The 20,802-nt window shown below is 44.1% G+C and overlaps 2 protein-coding genes across 2 annotated transcripts; both read left to right on the top strand.

Annotated features, from left to right (window-relative positions):
- Window positions 1-4,546: 4,546 nt before the first annotated feature.
- On the top strand, window positions 4,547-13,686 carry NMD3 (NMD3 ribosome export adaptor). The gene is made up of 15 exons (XM_082055518.1): window positions 4,547-4,619; window positions 4,882-5,016; window positions 6,216-6,312; window positions 7,330-7,410; window positions 7,656-7,784; window positions 8,326-8,416; window positions 8,600-8,678; window positions 8,976-9,072; window positions 9,322-9,439; window positions 10,060-10,205; window positions 10,873-10,985; window positions 11,490-11,562; window positions 12,038-12,144; window positions 12,715-12,785; window positions 12,928-13,686. Exons 1-15 carry the CDS (start codon window positions 4,576-4,578, stop codon window positions 13,059-13,061), a joined length of 1,515 nt encoding a protein of 504 aa, XP_081911644.1. The 5' UTR covers window positions 4,547-4,575; the 3' UTR covers window positions 13,062-13,686.
- A 502-nt stretch (window positions 13,687-14,188) lies between these two features.
- Window positions 14,189-16,981, top strand: LOC309441781 (F-box/LRR-repeat protein 12-like). Its single transcript, XM_082056824.1, has 4 exons — window positions 14,189-14,229; window positions 14,613-14,826; window positions 14,898-14,970; window positions 15,695-16,981. The coding sequence occupies exons 2-4, from the start codon at window positions 14,735-14,737 to the stop codon at window positions 16,466-16,468; spliced, it is 939 nt and encodes a 312-aa protein (XP_081912950.1). The 5' UTR covers window positions 14,189-14,229; window positions 14,613-14,734; the 3' UTR covers window positions 16,469-16,981.
- The last annotated feature ends 3,821 nt before the right edge of the window (window positions 16,982-20,802 follow it).

The raw sequence follows: 20,802 nt of genomic DNA, 5'->3' as shown, positions 1-20,802 counted from the left end.
TTTTCTTGCCTTGACACTTGAGTTTTCATGCAAACCACAAACAGCTATTTAGCTTTTAATGTTGTGTCTTCGGTGTTGTTTGGCAGCTCGGAGACTGAGCAGCACTCCTAAAGACCAGATGAAAAATCTATTGCAAATCTTAGGATAAACTCAACCTGCATGTGAGTTCAGTGTCATTCGTATAATTCAAATGTCAGTGTGCACATCAGTTAGATATTCGGATAGCTTAATGAACAGAAATGAAACTTAATACAGCATAAGATGAAGTACTGTACTTTCCATTTCTACAAACCATTCTGATCCATTCTGGATTAATGGGATCACAAATAATGTTTATTTAAATATATATGGCTCTTGGAAAAGATGAATCAGGGTAAAAGCGACACTTTAAAAACTTGCTAGAGCTGTTGATAGTGATAAAATCAATGGAAGAGTTAAAAGGTTCAGTCTAGGATGTAACAAATTGAATAGATAATTGAATTAATTATACAACTGTTCTAATTAGTAGACAGTTCTACAAATGAGATGTGTACATTCTACACACAGTCAATAAATTCCTTATTTCTATATGATGCTTTTAATACATATTTTAATTCATATTTTCTGATTCCGTAAGTGGAATTAGAAGAGACTGAATTATTTAAAGCCTCACTCTACAATCTGTCTGTGGCCTCAGCCTTTGGACGAGCCGCATGGACGTGTTCCCGAATCGACCTGCACAAAGCCGGGATGCACGAGCCGGAGCAGGACCCGAGCCGCTGGAGAGCAGGGCCTTTCGCTGCCCCTTTTGTGATGATTGCAGCATTCGCACTGATGCCACAGTTGTGCAGTGTCTTCTCCGTTTAACCAAGTGAGCTCTGCACAGACACAGATGCAGAGGATTAGCAAGTACACACTCTTCATACAGAGTATTTATTTCCCAGACACATTCTAGCCTGTAAATCCAAATTTCCCAATGTGACAAAACATTTAATCACTCTACATCCCCAAATGTTGCAGAGAAAAAACGTAAAATAAAACCTTACGGACACTGCTTGCCGTGCTTCCGACCTCAGGAAACCCTAAGAAATAATTAACAACTCCATGCCACCCGTCAGACACTGAAATGCCAACACAGTTTTAAACAGCAGCAGTCACAGAAGGGAGAGTAATATTTTTCACCCTTTCCATTCCCTGTCATTACTATTGGAGTAGCTGGTGGTGGAGACCTGACAGCTTTATCACCCAAGCTGCCAGAATTTACAAAGCTTTCTATAAATTCACAGCAGTGCCTGAACACAGTCTTATAACTCCTGCAGCTCCCGGGTGAAAAGGGAAATTAAATGGAGCTGTGAAGACTGAAATGTCCTGATGAGTTCCCATCTTGCACTTCAGAGAACAGCTCCAGAGACATTTACAGGGAAAGAAAAAACCACTCCAAGGCTCAGCCCACATTAGAAGTGTAATTCCTGTAGGGTTTTTTCCAGAAAGGTTATTGCCACTTTCTTACTATATATGCTATATATGCCATTAAGGAGTGTGTGGCTGTTTTAGTGAGAATGAGTAAGAACAAAGCCAAGAGATTCGTGCAGCTGCAAATCCAGACCAGCTTGAAATCCGGCCTCTCCGTCTTTGTCTGGCCTGTTTAAAACAGCAACTGGGCACATCCATCATTATCTTCCTGCCTTGCGTTCCCCTGGTCATTTATACCAGACCACAGCTGAACCCTCCCAAACCTCACTTTAATGTTTCCACGGATACTGGATCCTCACTGGGAAAAGTCGGTGAAATCTTTCAGTCACATCACGTGGACAAAGTCCATGTAATAAGTTCTAAAATCCAGACCTGCCATTGCTGAAGGTCTCAGGGAATTCTGCGGTCTGCTTTTTATCTTGTTTATTGTGAACAAAGCTGTAAAATCTTTCAGAAGTGGTGCTAAGACTGTAATAATATTCTGACAGTTTAAAATATACAAACTTTACATGGATGGATGGATGGATGGATGGATGGATGGACGGACGGATGGGAGCCACAGGGCAACGACAGCTTGCAGAGGCAATACAAAGTATCTTGGTGACTACCAAGATGTTAACTGGCAGTAGATGGTGGCTGTGCCTTGAGCTGTGGTAGGGTTCAGTACATTAGCACCAAAATAAGGTGTAGAAAACTGCAGGTGTAAACAAATCTGCAGTGAAAATATTTAAAGTAATATTAGGATCGAATTCTCCTCCCGGTGACTTCGCAGCGGATCTGGATCCCATAACTGACAGGCTTTGTCCTTCCCTTTTGCGATGTGAGAGACGCCAAGTAACAGCCTGGAATTCACAGGGAGTGTGTTATTTCAGAAATCAAAGAAATCAAAGATCAAGTGATTCATCAGGGCTTGACAGTAAAAAGCATACAATACCCACTGTGCAGCAGCCGCTCTGAAGAGTATAGAAATGAAACTTCAGCGCAGGGAAACCCTTGCTTTTTATCTTTTTTTTTTGCTTTTTCCTTTTTTATTTTTAACAATACATAGTAAGTCTCCAGAGAGATCTGCAAATAAACTTAATTTCAAAGGAGCAGAAGTGAGTGACAGTCTGCGAAGGCAAGGAGAAAAATGTGCCAAAATAAAAACAAGTCAGGCAGCTCGACAGCCTGTGATTTTCAGTCCCCAAAGCAACCAAAACAACTCTTCCTTTCCATCAGGATATCACTGTATCAAATGAACCCCACACAACGTGTGGATGTGATTCAGCTCTGCTTTTCTCCATTGTAACTACAAACCTGCATAAAACAAATGCTGACCTGCAAAAATACTTTAATATCATGAGAGCTTCTCTTTTCCAGAGGGATGCTTGGTTATTGTACAACATGAATAGAATATAACCCAAACGGATTGTACTAACTCCTTCTAAACCAAAGTATTATGTAACTCTTAATTAACGAATTATGACAGTGTAGTTGACAACAATCTCACCGTAAAGTTTTTTTCAGCTTTGTAAGATGTACTAGCAATGGGCGGCTCCTCTTAGAAGTCAGTATATTATTCACGTAAATTAGGATAATGTCCTTTTATTCTGCTACTGAAACCGCATCCTCCCTTCAAAAACTCACAACTGGTTCTGGGGGTAGTTTCACATTAAATCCTAACAGTAAATTAAAGACATATAGTAATTATTGTCATTCAATCCTTTGTAAGTCAGTGACGAGAACTAGAACTCATTCAAGCTTGATAATGATTTCAAATCAAAACTGAATCCACAGCAAGAATAGTTGCTTGTTGCTTTATTTACAAGCACCTGCACCACCACAAAATCTATTGTACATAATGTATAATTTGTGTTCTCAGGAAAAAATGTGACCTCATTGCTCAGATACAGGAAGGCTAAAGAAAGAGAGAAGTTCAGGCACTTTGGTTCTACCCATTTCTGCAAAGTGATGAGAAGCTGCCGACAGATGCAAAAAGTAGCCAGTTAATTCTGAAGCTAGAACATAACAGTCTTTCAAAAATCAACACTGAAAGTAATATCGATTTAACGCCAAACATCCCTATTCTTACTCTTTCCACCAAAGTTGGGAATTCCTTTTAAAATAAAGGGCATTTGGAGATGTTAAGCCACAGCTGACAAACCAGCGAAAGCAGTAATAAAATTGCTTCAAAGCAGTATTGCTCGAAGATGAATTAGAGAAACCTTTAAGAATTAATTAGTTGAAAACGACCGCCACCTCGTGTATTGCTGGCAGCACTGGTTCGCGCGATTTGCAGGCATGCAACACCTGCCAGATCGGTCCCTGTGCTTATAAATGAACATGGCACATTTCCATATAAAAAAAAGAAAATAAAAATTAGGACATAAATCTAAGGGCCAAGGTGAAGAGAAGCTGCTAAATTAATGTACACTGTGATTAAGTTATAAACACCCACCCATCATTAACCAATTGACATGATTTCCTGACCACCTGCAAACCCAGGGGATATTTCCCAAGTTTTAGATCATTCTGCACCACAAGAGGGAGACAGAAGATTAAGTGATACATTGTTTAGAAGCAGAGTGCGTTTATATTTAACTAATAATTAATAGATGTAAGTAAGAAACTGAACAACTAACATCATCAATGATTTCTTGGTATAGATGTCAACATGTCAAAAAATTGTAATGCATATGTAATGATTATGTGAATATAAGCAAGGTAAGAGCATCCAGTCTTTGGAGCACTGATGGAGGATGATCCCCAGCGCTGATAAAATAAAGAATTGACTCTGCTGTTCAGTTTATTTCTCCGTTTCAAAGGGAGGAACACGAGAAGCCGCTGCCTTTGTCCCCTACGGCCGCCATTTGCTGCCACACAGCGCGGCCCCGCGGGGAAGGATGATGGATGGATCAAATCCCGTGATTTTCAAATAAAAAATGAATTAATGTTTCAAAGAATCAGCAATCAGAGCGTGATTTACAAGCGGCATTCACTGCCCCTCATGAACCGGGCGCCGCCATCTTGCAGCCCCCGCCCCCAAGGCCGGGCCCTCGTCGTCTTCTTCCTCCTCCTCTTCCTCTTCTTCCTCCTCCTCTTCCTCTCCCTCCCGGACGCTGCGTCCGCGTGTTTCCCGCAGCCATGGAGTACATGACGGGGCCGGTGACCTCCACCCAGGGCAACATGTAAGCGGCGATGGGCCCCGGGGATGGCGGGGCTGAGTCTCCTCAGGCGCCCGGTGCTGCGGGTTGTCGGTACCCGGCGAGGGGGCGGTGGGGGGACGGCTTGCGTGACCCACCGCTTAAAAGAAAAAACATATATTACATTAAAAACCCTCCACATACCTTTGTCTGCGTCCGCGGGTTCGCGTAGCCGCCACCCTCGGGGGTAGCGTTGCTGTTCGTGACTGACTTTTCCTCCCTGTTTGTCTGTCGTTCTTTCTCCCAGCCTGTGCTGCCAGTGCGGCGTGGCCATCCCGCCCAACCCGGCCAACATGTGCGTGGGCTGCCTGCGGGCACGCGTGGACATCACCGAGGGCATCCCCAAGCAGAGCACCCTGCACTTCTGCAAGCAGTGCCAAAGGTGGGCGCCGAGATCCCCTCAGGGAGCCCCTTCTGAGGGGAAGTGGGACTTGGGGGCCATGGCTGTGGCTGGAGAGCCTGTTGTCATCAGGGACCTTCATCAGGGACCTTCCCAGCTCCCCCAGTGCCACCCCTGCCACGTGCAGGGACAACGAGCTGGGAGGAGTGGGTGACACTGGAGGCTGTGCTGCCATCAGAGACCTGGACAGGCTGGAGAGCTGGGCGGGGAAAAATTTAATGAAATATAACAAGACAAGTGTAGAGTCCTGCATCTGGGCAGGAACAACCCCAGGTTCCAGTATAGGTTGGGGAATGACCTATTAGAGAGCAGCGTAGGGGAAAGGGACCTGGGAGTCCTTGTGGACAGCAGGGTGACCATGAGCCAGCACTGTGCCCTTGTGGCCAGGAAGCCAATGGTACCTGGGGTGGGTTAGAAGGGGGTGGTCAGTGGGTCAGAGAGGTTCTCCTGCCCCTCTGCTCTGCCCTGGGGAGACCACACCTGGAATAGTGTGTCCAGTTGTGGCCCCTCAGTTCCAGCAGGACAGGGAACTGCTGGAGAGAGTCCAGCGCAGGGCAACAAAGATGCTGAAGGGAGTGGAGCATCTCCCGTGTGAGGAAAGGCTGAGGGAGCTGGGGCTCTGGAGCTGGACAAGAGGAGACTGAGGGGTGACCTCATTAATGTTTGTAAATATATAAAGGGTGAGTGTCAGGAGGATGGAGCCAGGCTCTTCTCGGTGACAACCAATGGTAGGACAAGGGGTAATGGGATCAAACTGGAACATAAGACATTCCATTTAAATTTGAGAAGAAACTTCTTCTCAGTGAGGGTGAAAGAACACTGGACCAGGCTGCCCAGGGGGGTTGTGGAGTCTCCTTCTCTGCAGACATTCCAACCCGCCTGGACACCTTCCTGTGTAACCTCATCTGGGTGTTCCTGCTCCATGGGGGGATTGCACTGGATGAGCTTTCCAGGTCCCTTCCAACGCCTGACATTCTGGGAGTCTGTGATCTTCACCAGCTCAGGTTGCTCAGAGCCCCGTCCAGCCTGGCCTGGGATAGTTCATCCACTACCTCTCTGGGCAACCTGGGCCAGGCTCTCACCACCCTCAGGGGCAAAAATAGCAGATAACTACTCATCTTCTGAAGGGTTTAGTTGGTTGAAGCAGCTCCATGTGCTGTAAAATGCTCCCTGTATCTCAGGTACCTCCAGCCCCCGGGAACGTGGATTCAGTGCACCTTGGAATCGAGAGAGCTGCTCGCTTTGTGTCTTAAAAAGATCAAAGCTTCGCTGAGCAAGGTAAGTAGCTAATTCTGTTGGTATTTCATAGCATGTCTACTGGTTTTGCATAAAATGAAATCCAGCTAATTCACACAGGGTTCAATCCTTCCAGAGCAGCCATTTGTACTTGTATGAAGCTTATCAGCTGATTTATATTAAACGTAATGACAATTTCATCTCAAATAATTATGCAAGGGTTTTGGAGGGTTCAGTAAGGACAGGCTCTAACAAAAGATTTCCAAGCATACTGAAGAGGCTATCGCAGTGCAGTTCTGTGAGTTAAGGCGTACTGCACTATTCTTATTGTAGTTGAGTGTAATTAACTGAAGAAGTCTAATGTGTTTTTAATGGCCTTTAATTGTACAGTTTCATTTTACACATTTTAAAAATAATTTATACAATACTTGTTCTTACTGATTTATGACGATATGAAATAGAGTTGCAGAGGTCTATATATAGATTAAATGGAAAGTCATGTGTTTCAGGTGAATAAAGTATCTCTTAGGTTCAGAATCTTACCAGAGGAAAAAATCTGAGATAGTGTTTTAAGCAAAAAATTGTCACTTCAATTATCAAGGTTTGAATTAGATTGCTTAACTGAGTTTCTTGCTACTGGGTTAATACTTAAATATCAAAATATCTTTGACTGCAGGAAATTTGCACTTTCTTAGCTTTAGAGATTAAATTGGCCTTTAAGTCCTGAGAAAACCATTATATTGTCCAAATTCATCTTTACATGGCATCCAGAGATGCTGCTGAATAGTTTATTCAGTTGTTCTGGTTTAACGGTCTGTAACAAACAATTGCCAATTATTTTAGGTAAATCAAACTCTGTGTTCTAACTAAGCATTATTAATTGAGTTTAGTATACTGCTAATATTTTTTTAATTCAGGTTATTCACTTCCTCAGTTGAGCAGCAATGAACTATACCTTAAGCTTATGTTTTCTGGCAGTTAGAGCTCTATGTTTTTAACACATTTATAACTAGTACAACCACTGGCAGTAGCTGAGTTCTTGTTGTTTCCCACTGGCAGGTCCGGCTGATCGATGCAGGTTTTATTTGGACCGAACCACATTCGAAGAGGCTGAAGCTCAAGCTGACTGTTCAGAAAGAGGTAACCGGAGTATAATATTCTGCACTTGGTTTTTAAAAAGCTTTAATGGAAACCAGTATGATTTTATTTATTTATTTATTGTTATTATTGCATGTTAGATAAGTGCTTCTCTTTGGTAGAATCCAGCATATGTCTGTGCTGTCTGTCACGTAGCGTTGTATGGAAGTTATTTCAGGATCCTGTGGTAAACAAGTTTCTGTCTTGATGGGACAGATGATGAAACCTTTTAAACTTCTGCTCTGCAGGTGCTAAATGGAGCCGTTCTTCAGCAGGTGTTTGTGGTGGAATACCTGGTTCAGTCTCAAATGTGTGAAGACTGTCATAGGATCGAAGCGAAGGATTTCTGGAAAGCTGTAGTGCAGGTCAGACAGAAGGTAGGAGACAAACTGAATTTCCATTTGTTCGTGGTGGAACAATCAGGAGGACAAATCTTTGGGTGATTTTTTGATTTTTCTCGGAAAAAGATGTGCTCGCACTGCCACAATAATACCTTTTGTGTTCATGGGTGGTTTTCTTGCTGATCTTAGTTTAGAAAACCTTTATTTTTGCTGTCCAGTATTATTAGCATATTCTTTTTAAATTATGGCTGGCAGGAGGATTTTGGGTGAATCACTAAATGTCCTTCTGTGTTTTAAGGCAGTGTTAGAAACAGTGGGACAGATTGTTTATAAATATTTAAATCTTCTTTAGAGCAAAAGGTGTCTTTATCAATCAATTACACAAAAATGAGAAACAGGAGGTTTAAATAATTTGGTATAAATAGAGCACATCTCCAAAATCTTTTTGGTTACTTGGAATAGACTTCGGACAGTCCCTTCTCTAGATGATCTCTCCATATCAATGTTTGTTGTTGAGCGATACTGCATTTGCACTAGACAGTTCTGAAATGACCTTTTATCTGTGTTTGGTTTTTAGACCCTGCACAAGAAGACTTTCTACTACTTGGAGCAGCTGATTTTAAAACACAGGCTCCATCAAAATACACTTCGCATCAAAGAAATCCACGGTACGTGAGGTGGCTTGTTAGTCCTGAGGCAGAATAGACTCACCTGTTTTACTTTGGAAGAGTGCTTGTGCTGGGAGCTGTGTGCACATAAACAGCAGATTACTGAGCATATATATTGTATTTGGAAAAAAAACCCCATAGTACTTGAAATAGAAACGCTCATCAAGCTTTCTTTTCTTTAAGACGGCCTGGATTTCTATTATTCTTCAAAGCAACAGGCCCAGAAGATGGTTGACTTTCTTCAGTGTACAGTTCCATCTAGGTACGGAATTTATTTATATTGCCTTGAATACCAAAAAGCTTTTAGGAAATATCTTTAATCCTTCACTTTTAAACAATTCTATAAATGTAATGAACCTGTATTGTAGTTAAAACAGGCAAAATCCCTTCTACAGAAGTCCCATGTTTTCCGCTTAGCCGTTGTAAAACTAACCCTTGTGCATTTTTCTATTTATTTTTGGATTTGTAGTATGTACCTATACACTTGCATTGCTGATTATCTCCTGTTGCCTGTAATGTCCTTCTTGCTGCCTGAAGGCTCTATTTTAATGTTTTATAGATCAAAATCATCCCAACGTTTGATCTCGCACGATATTCATAGTAATGTCTACAATTACAAAAGCACTTTCTCGGTGGAAATTGTTCCCATCTGCAAGGTAGCATCTCTGTTTCATCTTCAGAGTATTGTGGGAAGTGGGCAGAGTTGGGTTTTGGTGGCAGAGGCCTGATTTCTTGTGTATTTGGGGGATGGAGGGATCTGCTCTCCCACAAAGCATGGAAAGTGAGGAAGTTATTGGGTGGAGAACTGAAAATACCAAGTTCAAAAATCTATTTCAGATCTCTCTGAAGACTTGATTAAAAAATCAAGGAAATATGAGTGTAAACTCTTTTCTTTTTGTTTGCAGGACAACGTTGTGTGTCTGTCGCCAAAACTGGCGCAGAGTCTTGGGAACATGAGCCAGATCTGCGTGTGCATTCGAGTGACGAGCACCGTCCATCTCATTGACCCCAGGACTCTGCAGAGTAAGTTCGGCCTTCTCTTCTGCATCTGACTTTTTTCTGCTGGCACAATTCTTTGTTTTGTTTTATTTTCTTAAAATCTTGTATTTTTAGACCTTTGTGTTGTAAATGTATTTGTACAATCGCTGATGTAGAAATTTAGTAGTGAGCAGAGGTATGGTTTCCAAGCTTGATTTCCATGGTACCATCAGCAAAACGTGGGGGCTCACTGGGAAGTTCATGGATCTTCTAGGTCTCTGCTAAGCACTTAATTTGTCAGGTATATTCTTCAAAAATGAGATGGCATCTGTTTTTTCTCTGGATTGTCATTTTAGCCAGAAGCACTGTGCTTTGATTGGTATTTGCTGGTAAACACTACCAACAAAATACCTCTGATAAGGATCCATCCAGTCAAACGATTCTTGTGAATAACAAGGTCTGTCGCAGATCAGCTGCTCTTGTTGCACGGGTTTGCAATACGCATAATTCCTGAATATTTGTGTTACAATAAGAAATTTGAACAAAATGCATTTGGCAGTTGCCTTAATTTTGGCAAATGCTTCTTTTTCCTTTTAATTTTTTCACAAGAAATTCTCTCCCTTGTGATGGCCAACGCTGTTTTGTTGTTGCTTTTTATTTCCCAGTTGCTGAAATTGATGGCAGTACATACTGGCGCCACCCTTTCAATAGCTTGTTCCACCCAAAACAACTCGAGGAGTTTATCATTATGGATATCAATAGGGTTCAAGAAAAGAAAAAGGTTGCAGGTGCAGGGGCAAGATCCAACAAGGTGAGAGTTCCCCTTGATTGGATTCCGTGGTTTGGACCTTCTCCTCCCTCCCCTGCTCAGCTGAGCTTCTGTTTCCAATCATTCTGCCTTGCAAAGGCAGATTTCTGCTCTTCTGCATGTTGCCCCTGGCAAAGCTCTTCTCGGGAAGCTGTTGGTTTGGAAGTCAGACAGGCATGATCTGGATTCCACTTTCAGAAATGCTTTTCTGTTGAAGAGTTTAAACTACTTGTTACTATCACTATGAAAATTTCGCAGTAGCTGTGCAACTCTTCAGTTATTAAATTGTTTTTGCTGAAGTGTAGAAGCATTTCTTTTTAATCAGAATTCATGAATCAGTACCAGACATTTTCTTCACAGTCAAAAGCCGCATGTGGTTGAAAGTTACGAATTAAAAAAGCCCCACACGCACTTAAAAAGCTCTGTCTACAACAAGTTGTAGAAACAGCCTTGTTGGAATTCTCGTGAAAAGTGGTTGGCATGTCCATTTCCTTACTTTCATAACGACGAGAAGTGAGGAGTAGCCAGCAATATATTGGATGCCTGATGTAGAAATACAAGTTTAATTATGAATGTAATTTAAACCAGCACTGTAGCAGTGCAGGGTAACACAGCGCGGCAGGTTGAGCTGCGTTTGATTGCAAGAGTGTTTTGTTTTCCGTTCCTCCAGCACACGCTGGCTGAAGCCTGGGTGCGGAAAACCTCGGAGCTGGACACGGATCATCAGTATTTCTGCTGCACTCACTTGGGACACATCCTGAATCCTGGCGACCTTGTCTTGGGGTCTGTTCTGTTTCTTGGCTTTTATTCAATGAGCATTTAATGACAGAATTCAAGTCATCCTGTGCAAAGGGCTGTTAGTAACAAGAGAGCTGAAGTATTGGCTGGAATAACAGTTTAGACACAGATGGGAGGAATTTTTAAAATACCAGGCAAGATCCTTTTGTTTGATAGTATCATGTACAACAGTGAAAAATGTAATTTATATTTTTTTTTCAGATTAGGCAAGTTAGGTGATTCTCAAACAGGCTTAAATGTGAACATTAGTGGAGTTGTTGTGAGCCCAGCAGAACCTCGGTGGATGCTCAGCAGGATTTGGGGACAGCAAGTTATTCACAGTTATGACACCTGCATATTGATGTGGATTTTTTATTTGCTCTGTGCTTCATTTGGGAAGGTTTCTCTTTCTTAGGAGCTGTAACTTGTAATACAAACATACAATACCTTGAGTTCAGCTTTATAGATTTACATAAAAGGGTAGGATAATAACACCTGTTTTCATTTTAGATTCGACTTGGCAAACTGCAACTTAAATGACGAGTTTGCCAACAAGATGAATCCACACGAGATTCCTGATGTGGTAAGACCATGTTCTTTCTGTCTACAAAGTTCTCTGCCTTACCCAGGGCTATTAGGGAATATGATTTTATAATGAATACTCATTAGTTTCGTAGTGCCACAGGAAGAGGGGATATTAATGTTGAAATGTGAATAGCATCTAATTCTGAGAATTATTTTCCACAACTTAAATTTGTGTGTGGTCATGAAGGAATATATTTACTTTAACTTACTTATTCTACGTTGGTCTTGTTCAAATTACCATTCACTGAGTGATGAAAACTGCATGATGTGTGTTTGCATATTCAGGACATAACCCAAAGTGTCTGGAAACTGAATGGACAAACACTATACAAATTCTGTATAAAACTTCTGAGTGCCTGACTATTCAGCCCATTTTACAGTTGCCCCAGTCTGGATTTGGGTGTTGTTGTGGATTTTGAAAGAGTGTGATCAGTAGTATTGAATGTGTAAATCCGTGCTGCTTTTCACTGCAGGTATTAATAAAGAAGAGCTACGACCGCACCAAACGCCAGCGGCGCAGAAACTGGAAGCTGAGAGAGCTGGAAAGGGACAGAGAGGGCGCAGACACGGACGATGAAAGGTTCAGTATCTGCCATGAGGCTTTTCCGTCCTTCCTACCTAGGAGACTGTGCCGAGCCTAGAAATAGTCTTGCTTTCTGCTGCTAAACCCAGTGTGGTGCCTAAGCTGCTGTGCTGGCTGTTAAGGCGACACAAGCAAATGCTGCTGGTTCTATTTGAGCATTGTGAAATACAAAAGCTATTTTAATGTTTTTTTTTTCCAAGAAAAGCTTAAACCATGAGACAAGTGACGAATATTAGAAGCATCGTGTCTGTAGGTTACACTTGGTGTCTGTCTGGCTAAAGGGACACTTGTGTGAAAATGTGCTTGTCTCTGGTTTGTTTAGTGACAAAACCAGAAAGAAGTAGAACAAAAATGGGGCAATTAGAGTTAAATGAGGGCAGATACATTAAATATTATTTGGAAACTAATAGGTGATGATAGAAAAGAGTGAGTTGGAAATGTAGGAGTGCTATGAGAAGGATGGGGGGTTGCAGTCCTCCCTTGGGGCTTGGCTTCTTTGGTTTTGTTTTAGAAATTTACATAAAAAACATAGGAAAAGAAATTAAATCCATTAAGCATCTTTTCCAGACAATACCAAGACTTCCTTGAAGATCTGGAGGAAGACGAAGCCATAAGGAAGAACGTCAACATTTACAGAAGTAAGAGCTTTGTTTGTTGGTTGCTCTTGTGGTTTGTTGGTTGTTTTGGGGATTCGTTTTTTCCCCATCATTCCTTGGGGTGGTTCAGGAGGTTTGGGGTTTGTTTTCTTTGCTTAGATGATGATTTCTATTCCTTTTTTAGATGCAGATATTCCAGTGGAGAGCGACACGGATGATGACGGCGCTCCGCGTATCAGCCTGGCTGAGATGCTGGAGGATCTTCATATTTCTGAGGATGCCACTGGTGGGGAGGGAGCAAATATGATGACAGAATAAGAACAGCACGCTCGCCAATGCAATAAATATTCCTTTAGAGAGGAGAAAGTACCCAAAACATAAGTCAACATGACAAGCCATTCACGTGCACGTGAAAAGTAATGTGATGGCTACCACTATATCCCTAAATAATGGTCCTGAATTCATGTGTTATATAAAATCTTCTAGAGAATCGACTAAGTTAAATTTCTGGAGTAATCCTTCTCTTGCACTGAAGGATCTCCAGAAGGAGAGACTTAATTCTAATTTTCCAGATTTGTAGGTAAAGTACCTACCTACTGTTCTTGTTTTCATTTCTTCACGTGGAAAGGATATTTCCTGCCTTTAATCGTTTTGGCACAATGGTTTGAAGCCTTTGATGCTGTTGCTAGATTATTCCATATAACAATATTTTGGGGAAGCTCAAGAATGTGTCTTGTTTTCCTTTGGTAAGGGAACTCTAACTATACATGGACACACAATTGCCTGTAAATGATCAAAGGTGCAGCTCTTGATCAGAAACTTCGGTTAAGTGTAATGAATATTTACTGTACTATCTTCTGTGCCTGTATCAGTGTATTAAAAGCAATATGTATAATGTCTAATTAACACACTGGGTATGAACTATTAAAAAACTATACAGATAGTTTTTGGTCCGTCTTTTTTTAGTTAACTTTAAAGTCAAATTTCACTCTAGTGCAAGCCCAAGGAGGTCAGAGTGGTGTAGGGGGACGTCACCCATATTCATCTGGGTTTAATTCAATTTACTGCACAAAGGTGGTTCCGCAGAAATTTTACTAATAGTTTATGTGAATATACATTTGATTTCATATAAATACAGAAGCACAGTGAGAGTGGTTTTGCCACTGCATTTTTTTTAGCTTAAGGAGAAAAACGTTCCCAAAGAAATGGCGTATGTGGAGGATGGAAATGCTAACAATGTAAAGTTGGCAAAAAATGGAGGTGTGGGATTCATCTAACAGGGTATTAATGATTGATGTGTATAACTGAGATGAGAACGCACGGTGCAGTTTGTCACCGCTTGTATGTTTGTGACAGAAATACACAGGGCTGAAAATTCCCTGTTTCTCTGTAGCGTCAGCTGAGGAGGTGGCGGGAGTGCTTCACTTTTCAAGGCTTCCAAGGAAATAAACGATCAAGGAGTTCTCAGTGTTCAACCCCCGGCCAGGTGAGCAAACTTTTGGCCTTATTGAAGTGGCAGCTTTAGACTGAAGCGTTTACAAGCAGGTGTGGATCTGTTGGGTTTCCTGTGTGAGCCCGGGCACCACGGCACAGAAAGCGGCGGCATTTCTGGTTGTGGAGGCTGCAGCTCGGTTTACTTACCGGTAACTCATACTATTTTTTTTTACTCTGTATGACAATCTTTTAATCATCCATTTGAGGAAAAAAAATGGAAATTTGGGAAGGCAGTTTTGATGTAGCGAAGTTCTAAGCCACCCCTCAGTGCTGTTTATTGTGCGTTTGTCGCGCTGAGCTCTGCTGCTTCCTCTGAGGAGCTTTGTCGTATTTTTTACTATAGTTAGTAAAAAATATTACATTTTTCTTATGTAGGAGCAGATACTATTTATCTCATTGCGGTAACTGAGTTCAGCACAGGGAAGGCGTAAAACCGAGCTTAAAAAGTACTCGTGAGGAACTAAAGGATCGCGGCGCTGAACCCGGAAGGGGCCAAGATGGCGCCGGCGGAGCTGCCGCCGCTGCCCGAGCCGGTGCTGCTGCGGGTCCTGGAGCTGCTGCCGCCGCGGGACCGGCTGCGGGCGGCCAGGTGGGACCCCCGGGGCCCCCCCGCCCCGAGCGGCCCCGGCAGCGGCGCTGATCGCGGCCCCTTCCCCGCAGGGTCTGCCGGCGGTGGCGGCGGCTGGCGCTGGACCGGGCCGTGTGGAGACACGTGGACCTGAGCGCGCAGCGGGTACGGGGGAGACGGGGCGGGAATCACCCCCTGAGCGCGGGGGGATTAGGTGGGGGGCGTGAAATTCTGGGGGCTCACCGCACTGCGGGTGGGGGGATGAGACTGGGGGAATCGCCCCGCTGTAGGTGGGGGGATAAGATGTGGGGGATGAGATTGGGGGGTCACCACACTGCAGGCAGGATTTGAGGTGGGGCGGTCAACTCCACTGCGGGCAAAGGGGATGAGATTGGGGATGGGTCACCCCACTGTAGGTGGGGGGGTAAGATGAGGGGGTCAACCCCACTGCAGGCAAGGGGATGAAATTGGGAGGGTCAGCCCCACTGCAGCTGGGGGGATGAGATATGGGGGGCATCACCCACTGCAGGCTGGGGGTGAGATGGGTCACCCCACTGAGAGCAAGGGGATGAAATTGAGGGGGTCACCCCACTGCAGGCTGGGGATGAGATGAGGAAGGGGGTTCGCCCCTCTGCAGGCGGGGGGATGAGGTTGAGGGTCACCCTACTGTAGGCTGGGGATGAGATGAGGAAGGGGGTTCACCTCACTGCAGGTGGGGGGATGAGGTTGAGGGTCACCTACTGTAGGCTGGGGATGAGACTGGGGGGGGACCACCCCACTGCAGGCAGGGGCTGAAGGAAGGAGCACCACCCCACTGCCTGCAGAGATCTGGGGGTGCCCCCCCTGCTGCCCAACCCCTGGGAACAGTCCCTTTTCCCTTTGCCCGCAGCTCAGCTCCCGTGCCCTGAGGCAGCTGCTGCGGCAGCGGCTCCAGGACTCGCTGCGGTCGCTGGGGCTGCGGGGCGGGCTGGGCTCCGGCGCCCGGCGGCGGCTCCTGTCCCCGGCGCTGCTGGCCGCCCTGGGGACGCGCTGTCCCCAGCTGCACCGCCTGGCCCTGGCCGAGACCGACCTCCGCGCCATCCCCTACGAGAGCATCCCCGCTTCCCTTACGGCGCTGGAGCTGAACCGCTGCGAGATCCCCAGCGCCTGGTTCTGCGGCTCAGCCTCGGGGTCCCTGCCTCAGCTTCAGCGCCTCATTATCTGCAACGTCCCGGCCTTTTCTGATCGCCACCTGCTGAACGTGTCCTCCCAGAGCCGCCTGAAGACGCTGAGCCTTTCCGGCACCTACCGCCTGACGGACGCGGGGATCCAGCGAGCGGCTCCGCAGCTGGAGCAGCTGGAGCGCTTGGTGCTGCGCGGCTGCGGCGTCGGCGACGCCGCCGTGGGCTCCATTGGGTGCCACATGAAAGAGCTGCGGTTCCTGGAGATCAGTGACGCCGAGTTCCTGACGAACGCGGGTCTGGCTCGTTTAACGACTCTGCAGCACCTGGAGACGCTGAGCCTCGACCTCAGCGAGAAAATTTCTCTTGGTGCCATTATTGCTTTGTGCAAAGAGCTGCCCCAGCTGAGGAACCTCAGATTAGGCAGGACTCGCTTTGAAGATGAAGTGACAGATAAAATTCGGGCGAGTTTGCCCCTCTGTAGCATTACACACACTCCCTGACACAGGGCCCAAAGCTGTAAGGCCTTTGCTAATTGTTTGAGTTTTCTTTAGTATGAGGATGGTGAGAGCCTGGCCCAGGTTGGCCAGAGAGGTGGTGGCTGAACCATCCCTGGAGACATCCCAGGCCAGGCTGGACGGGGCTCTGAGCACCCTGAGCTGCTGAAGATGTCCCTGCTCATGGCAGGGGGGGCACTGGCGGAGCTGGGAACGTCCCTTCAACACAAACTATTCTGTGATTTTATTATACAGATTTTACAGAAGCCACACCTGCCAGTAGCGTTGGGGAGATGTAGATAAACTCAGTTCTAGTCACCATTGGGCCAAATCTGCGGAAATTTAAGAATTTTAATTTGTAACCTGTAGCCAATTAATCCATTCCATGCTTGGACGGGATGTGTTCTGGGTTGTGATCTTTCTGACAGAAAAACGATCAAGCTGTACACAGGCTGGTAAGAAGCTTCCCATTGTTGGCAGGTGAAGAGAGAGTCGTAATAAAAGCTCATTTTGAATTCTGCTGGTTTGATGAACCCTTTTCCTTCTTCTTGAGTGTTTTCAGTGATTTCAGCTGTACTGCTGCCCTGTCAGTCACCCTGTTTGTTACTGGCGATGTCCCCGCAGCTCTGTTGCCAGTCTGGATTAGATTTCAAGCATCTTTCAGCAAGAGTCTTGTCAGGAAAGATCTCATGCTACAGGGTCTGGGCAAACAAGTCATAAATCTAAGTATATTGCTTGGCTTTTTGTGCATTTGTTTGCTGGCTGGTAACACTTAGTAACAGCTCTCCAATGAGTGGGTGAGCTGTGTGCACTTGAAACCAAAGTTTGGTCTAATTTTAGCTTCTCGAGTTTAACATTTAAAGAGCTGGGAGCCAAAGGAGGCTCAGCTGGTGTGGCAGCAAATGAAATGTTTGCCAAGGTCTGCTCGGTGCCACCAGATCAGTGAGTTGACAAAAGGTACTTAATTCACAGCATTACCCTGCATCCCCTTCTCAAAATCTCTGCTCCTCTCCTTTCATACATCAGGAATTGCTTCGGGATTTTAAGCCATAGCTGCTTAATGATTAATTTGCACCCAGGTGTTGATGAATTTTGCATCGGAAGAGCTGAAGTGTAACGTCCCCCTAGTTTGCTTGGGGAGGAGGGGAGTTGCTTTTGAGATGCGAATAAATGCACAGTGTGTGCGCTGGATTTAGCATGGGGTATGTGCAATAGCGAGTACCAAGCAGCAGCACTATGTGTAGTAATTTATGAATAGTAACGAGATGTAAAAGGGTTGTCTGACATAGTTACGTGGTGGTTAAATTTAGTGCAGTGGCTCCTGTGAGCACTTGATGCATTAGTGTGACTGTAGATCATTTTATCGAAATTCAAAGTTCTATTTAAAAAAAAAAGTCATTTATAACGGGAGAAGCTGTTCAGAACTTTGTAATAGTGGACTGAAAGATTTTTGCTCAGGGAAAATGGTGAAGGAGGATGTGGTGTTGCTAAGTCAACATGCAAAGTCACAGCACAAAATCTGGATGATTGAGGGAAACAAATACACAGAGAGAGGTGACTGGGGGATGTAAGGACTACTTAGTATTCTTTTTAATAGCAAAAAAAAGGCCTTGTATATTGATGAAAAGCCTAAGGTTGATAATTTCACCTTTAACTGCTTCAAAAATCTGCTAGGAGATTCTCTTATGTAGCTACAGGGCTTCCCAAATACGGTTCAGGTAGAAATTGCTCAGGTGAAATATTTACTGGAAAATAGCATTAAAATGGCACCGGAGAGCTGACCTGCGCTGGACCCAAAGCACTGATTCTGTGCCAGTTTTGGAAATCACTCATTGAGGAACAGAATACGCGCTGGCTGGCGGTGAGATACTGGTCTGGTGGGGAGTTCTAATAGAATCAATATTCTTTAGGTCTCTTTTACTGCTAGAAGTAGCTCGATTTGCCTTAAAGAAGTGAGATTCAGACTGAGAACAGGTTGCTTCTGTAGTTTGTGTTGAGTTTTGCTCGGGACGTGTCCGCAGGGGCAGGAGAAGCTGCCACAGAATGGAGATGTGCCTGTGATTAACCCAATAGCCCACCTGGTGTCACTGTTCCTTCACCGTGGTGGCCCCAAAACCAACCTGTTCAGAAAAGATGACTGTAAACTGAAAAAATTCTTTATGCCGATGTAGTTCTTAATATTTTCATTTAAGTTTGAAATCATGTAACACCAGCCTAAGGAAAAATAAGACAAAAGCTGCTTGAATGTTGATGCTGAAGGGCTTACTCCTGGCAATCTGCTCCTCTGCCGGCAGATTCACTCCACTCACGCTTTGCCAAGGCCTCTTATTTTAGCTGCGTTCTCCCGGAATAGTTAAATATAGGGGTGAGACTCATGTGATGGGTTTCCAAGGGGTTTTGGCAATGTTTGCTACAGCTCGTTCCAGAACATAATAATGTTGAAAAGGAATATTATTGCCTTTGGAATTTACTGACCTTTTCTGTATTTAACCATCATCAGCTCAGGATGGGAACCTGGTTAAGAAAACAGGAAACAGGAGCTGAAGTTTAAAGCTTGTCAGGATCTTCCATGGCGAAAAACAAAGCATAACCCTCAAGAAAGTGATTTTGTGTAATGTGAATATCCAACTTTATGAAATTAAGCAGTCACGTGTGACACAAAGGCACAACTAAGGTACCTTTTCACAGCAACTAAGAAAATGCTTCAGGTGTGCGAAGCACTGAAAGGGCTTGAAAGGCTGTTTAAAAATAATCCACGCTCAGTGATAAGTTTTATAAGATAGGTATTTAAACAGTGAATTGTGTGGCAGGTTGTTTGTGTACCGCTTGGAATGATGAAGTCTTTGTGCTGCGAGGGCTGCAACGATGATGAACTCATAACCTTTGTTATGAGTGCAGGTCTCTGTGAATTTTTACCTTTTGTATGGCAGATCTGAGATATAAAGGGCTGCAATTCTCAACCCATATTTCTGCTGAAAGGAATTTATGCTAATGTATGAAAGCTTGACGTATTTAAGCTGATCAGAATGCAGCAGAAGAGAAGAGCACACTGAGGAAGGGATGGGGTGCCCGTTTCCATCCCGTGTGCTCAGCTCCCGGCTCCAGCAGGTGGCTGGTGTTGCCCCATCCAACGTGATGACGTGTACGCTCCAAGCAGCGTTTAGAAGGAATTCTCATTAGTCCAAATCGTGAGGATGTTGAGACAGCTGCTGTTTAACCTTGGCGGCCTCTGAACTGCAGATACAGATCAGTCGTTTACCGCAGCTTCCTCGTTCCCCGAATTCGCTCGTTCCCAAAGCCTGTGATCTTCAGCCAAGGATTCCTGTTGCTGCGGCTTTCCCGAGGTCAGCACAAGTTACAACGCTTTGGAAAAGTTTGGGTATTCGTAGCTACTCTAAGTTTGATTTGACTTTTTAACATCACTTCCTGTAATACAGACATAAAGCTTCTATAGGTGTCACTGACAGCGGACAGTAAGGAATTTACCGCGCTGTTTTACGTACCCAAATGATGGGTCAGTAAGCAGGTTACAATTAAGCTCTTGTACAAAGTAGTTTCAGCTGAGCAAGAAATTAGGCAGAAAGTTTCAGCCAAGCAGGACTCAGTAATTTAAGTTCGGCTTTGTAAAAGGAAAGAGACCTGCTGTAAACTCAACATTGTCCTAAACAAATACATGCAAGATTAAAAGGAATATGTTCTGCAGGATGCAGAAGCTGTTAAGTGCTGACAGGTTCATCTTAGAAACAGGATTTTCAAGTCAGATAATGAATAGCTAAGATAAGAACTCAAATTACACTCAGATGTAAATAGTAGCATAACAAAATATAGTAGCAAAACAATAAAAGTAACAACAAGGGGCATGAACTTATCTTCGGCCTCTCAGAGCTGTGCGAAGTAATCGGTAGCAGAGGGGGTAAAGTTCCGCATAGCAAAATCATCTTCATTGCCTTTAGGAAGTTTAAACTATTTGGATCGATAAAACTATGGATTATAATTTAATGAGAGATAAACTGTAAAAGTCCTACAATAATGAACCTTCATAATGAGGATGCTGTGAATCTACCATTATGTGTTCTAGCTGTAAAGATCAAACAGTTCCAGGTGAACAGCGTGAGCAGTTTTATTTTAGGAGATGTTTATTATTTTGTTCTTTAGTCTCAACTCTTGCTGAACCAGCGTTGGTAATTTGTGCCATTTAAATATGAAATTTAGTGGAGCAGTGATCTGAATGGTGCCCCACAACACCCTCACCTTCCTTTTTAATGTATAAGTACCACAGGGACATAAACATCCCCTGTATGAACACAGGGACCAGGAGGTCAGCTCTGTTCACAAAAGTG

Source organism: Streptopelia decaocto (genome assembly GCF_964273445.1).
Source record: "Streptopelia decaocto genome assembly, chromosome: 6".
NCBI lineage: Eukaryota > Metazoa > Chordata > Aves > Columbiformes > Columbidae > Streptopelia > Streptopelia decaocto.
The sequence above is the reverse complement of the archived record's forward strand: the minus strand, read 5'-3'. Positions and strand labels throughout refer to the sequence as shown.

Coding starts and splice junctions, on each gene's coding strand:
- LOC309441781 (XM_082056824.1), top strand. CDS start 14,735: ATGGCGCCGGCGGAGCTGCCGCCGCTGCCCGAGCCGGTGCTGCTGCGG. Junction 14,827..14,897: donor GACCGGCTGCGGGCGGCCAG/GTGGGACCCCCG, acceptor CCTTCCCCGCAG/GGTCTGCCGGCGGTGGCGGC. Junction 14,971..15,694: donor TGGACCTGAGCGCGCAGCGG/GTACGGGGGAGA, acceptor CTTTGCCCGCAG/CTCAGCTCCCGTGCCCTGAG.
- NMD3 (XM_082055518.1), top strand. CDS start 4,576: ATGGAGTACATGACGGGGCCGGTGACCTCCACCCAGGGCAACAT. Junction 7,411..7,655: donor AGCTGACTGTTCAGAAAGAG/GTAACCGGAGTA, acceptor TCTGCTCTGCAG/GTGCTAAATGGAGCCGTTCT. Junction 8,679..8,975: donor CAGTGTACAGTTCCATCTAG/GTACGGAATTTA, acceptor AATGTTTTATAG/ATCAAAATCATCCCAACGTT.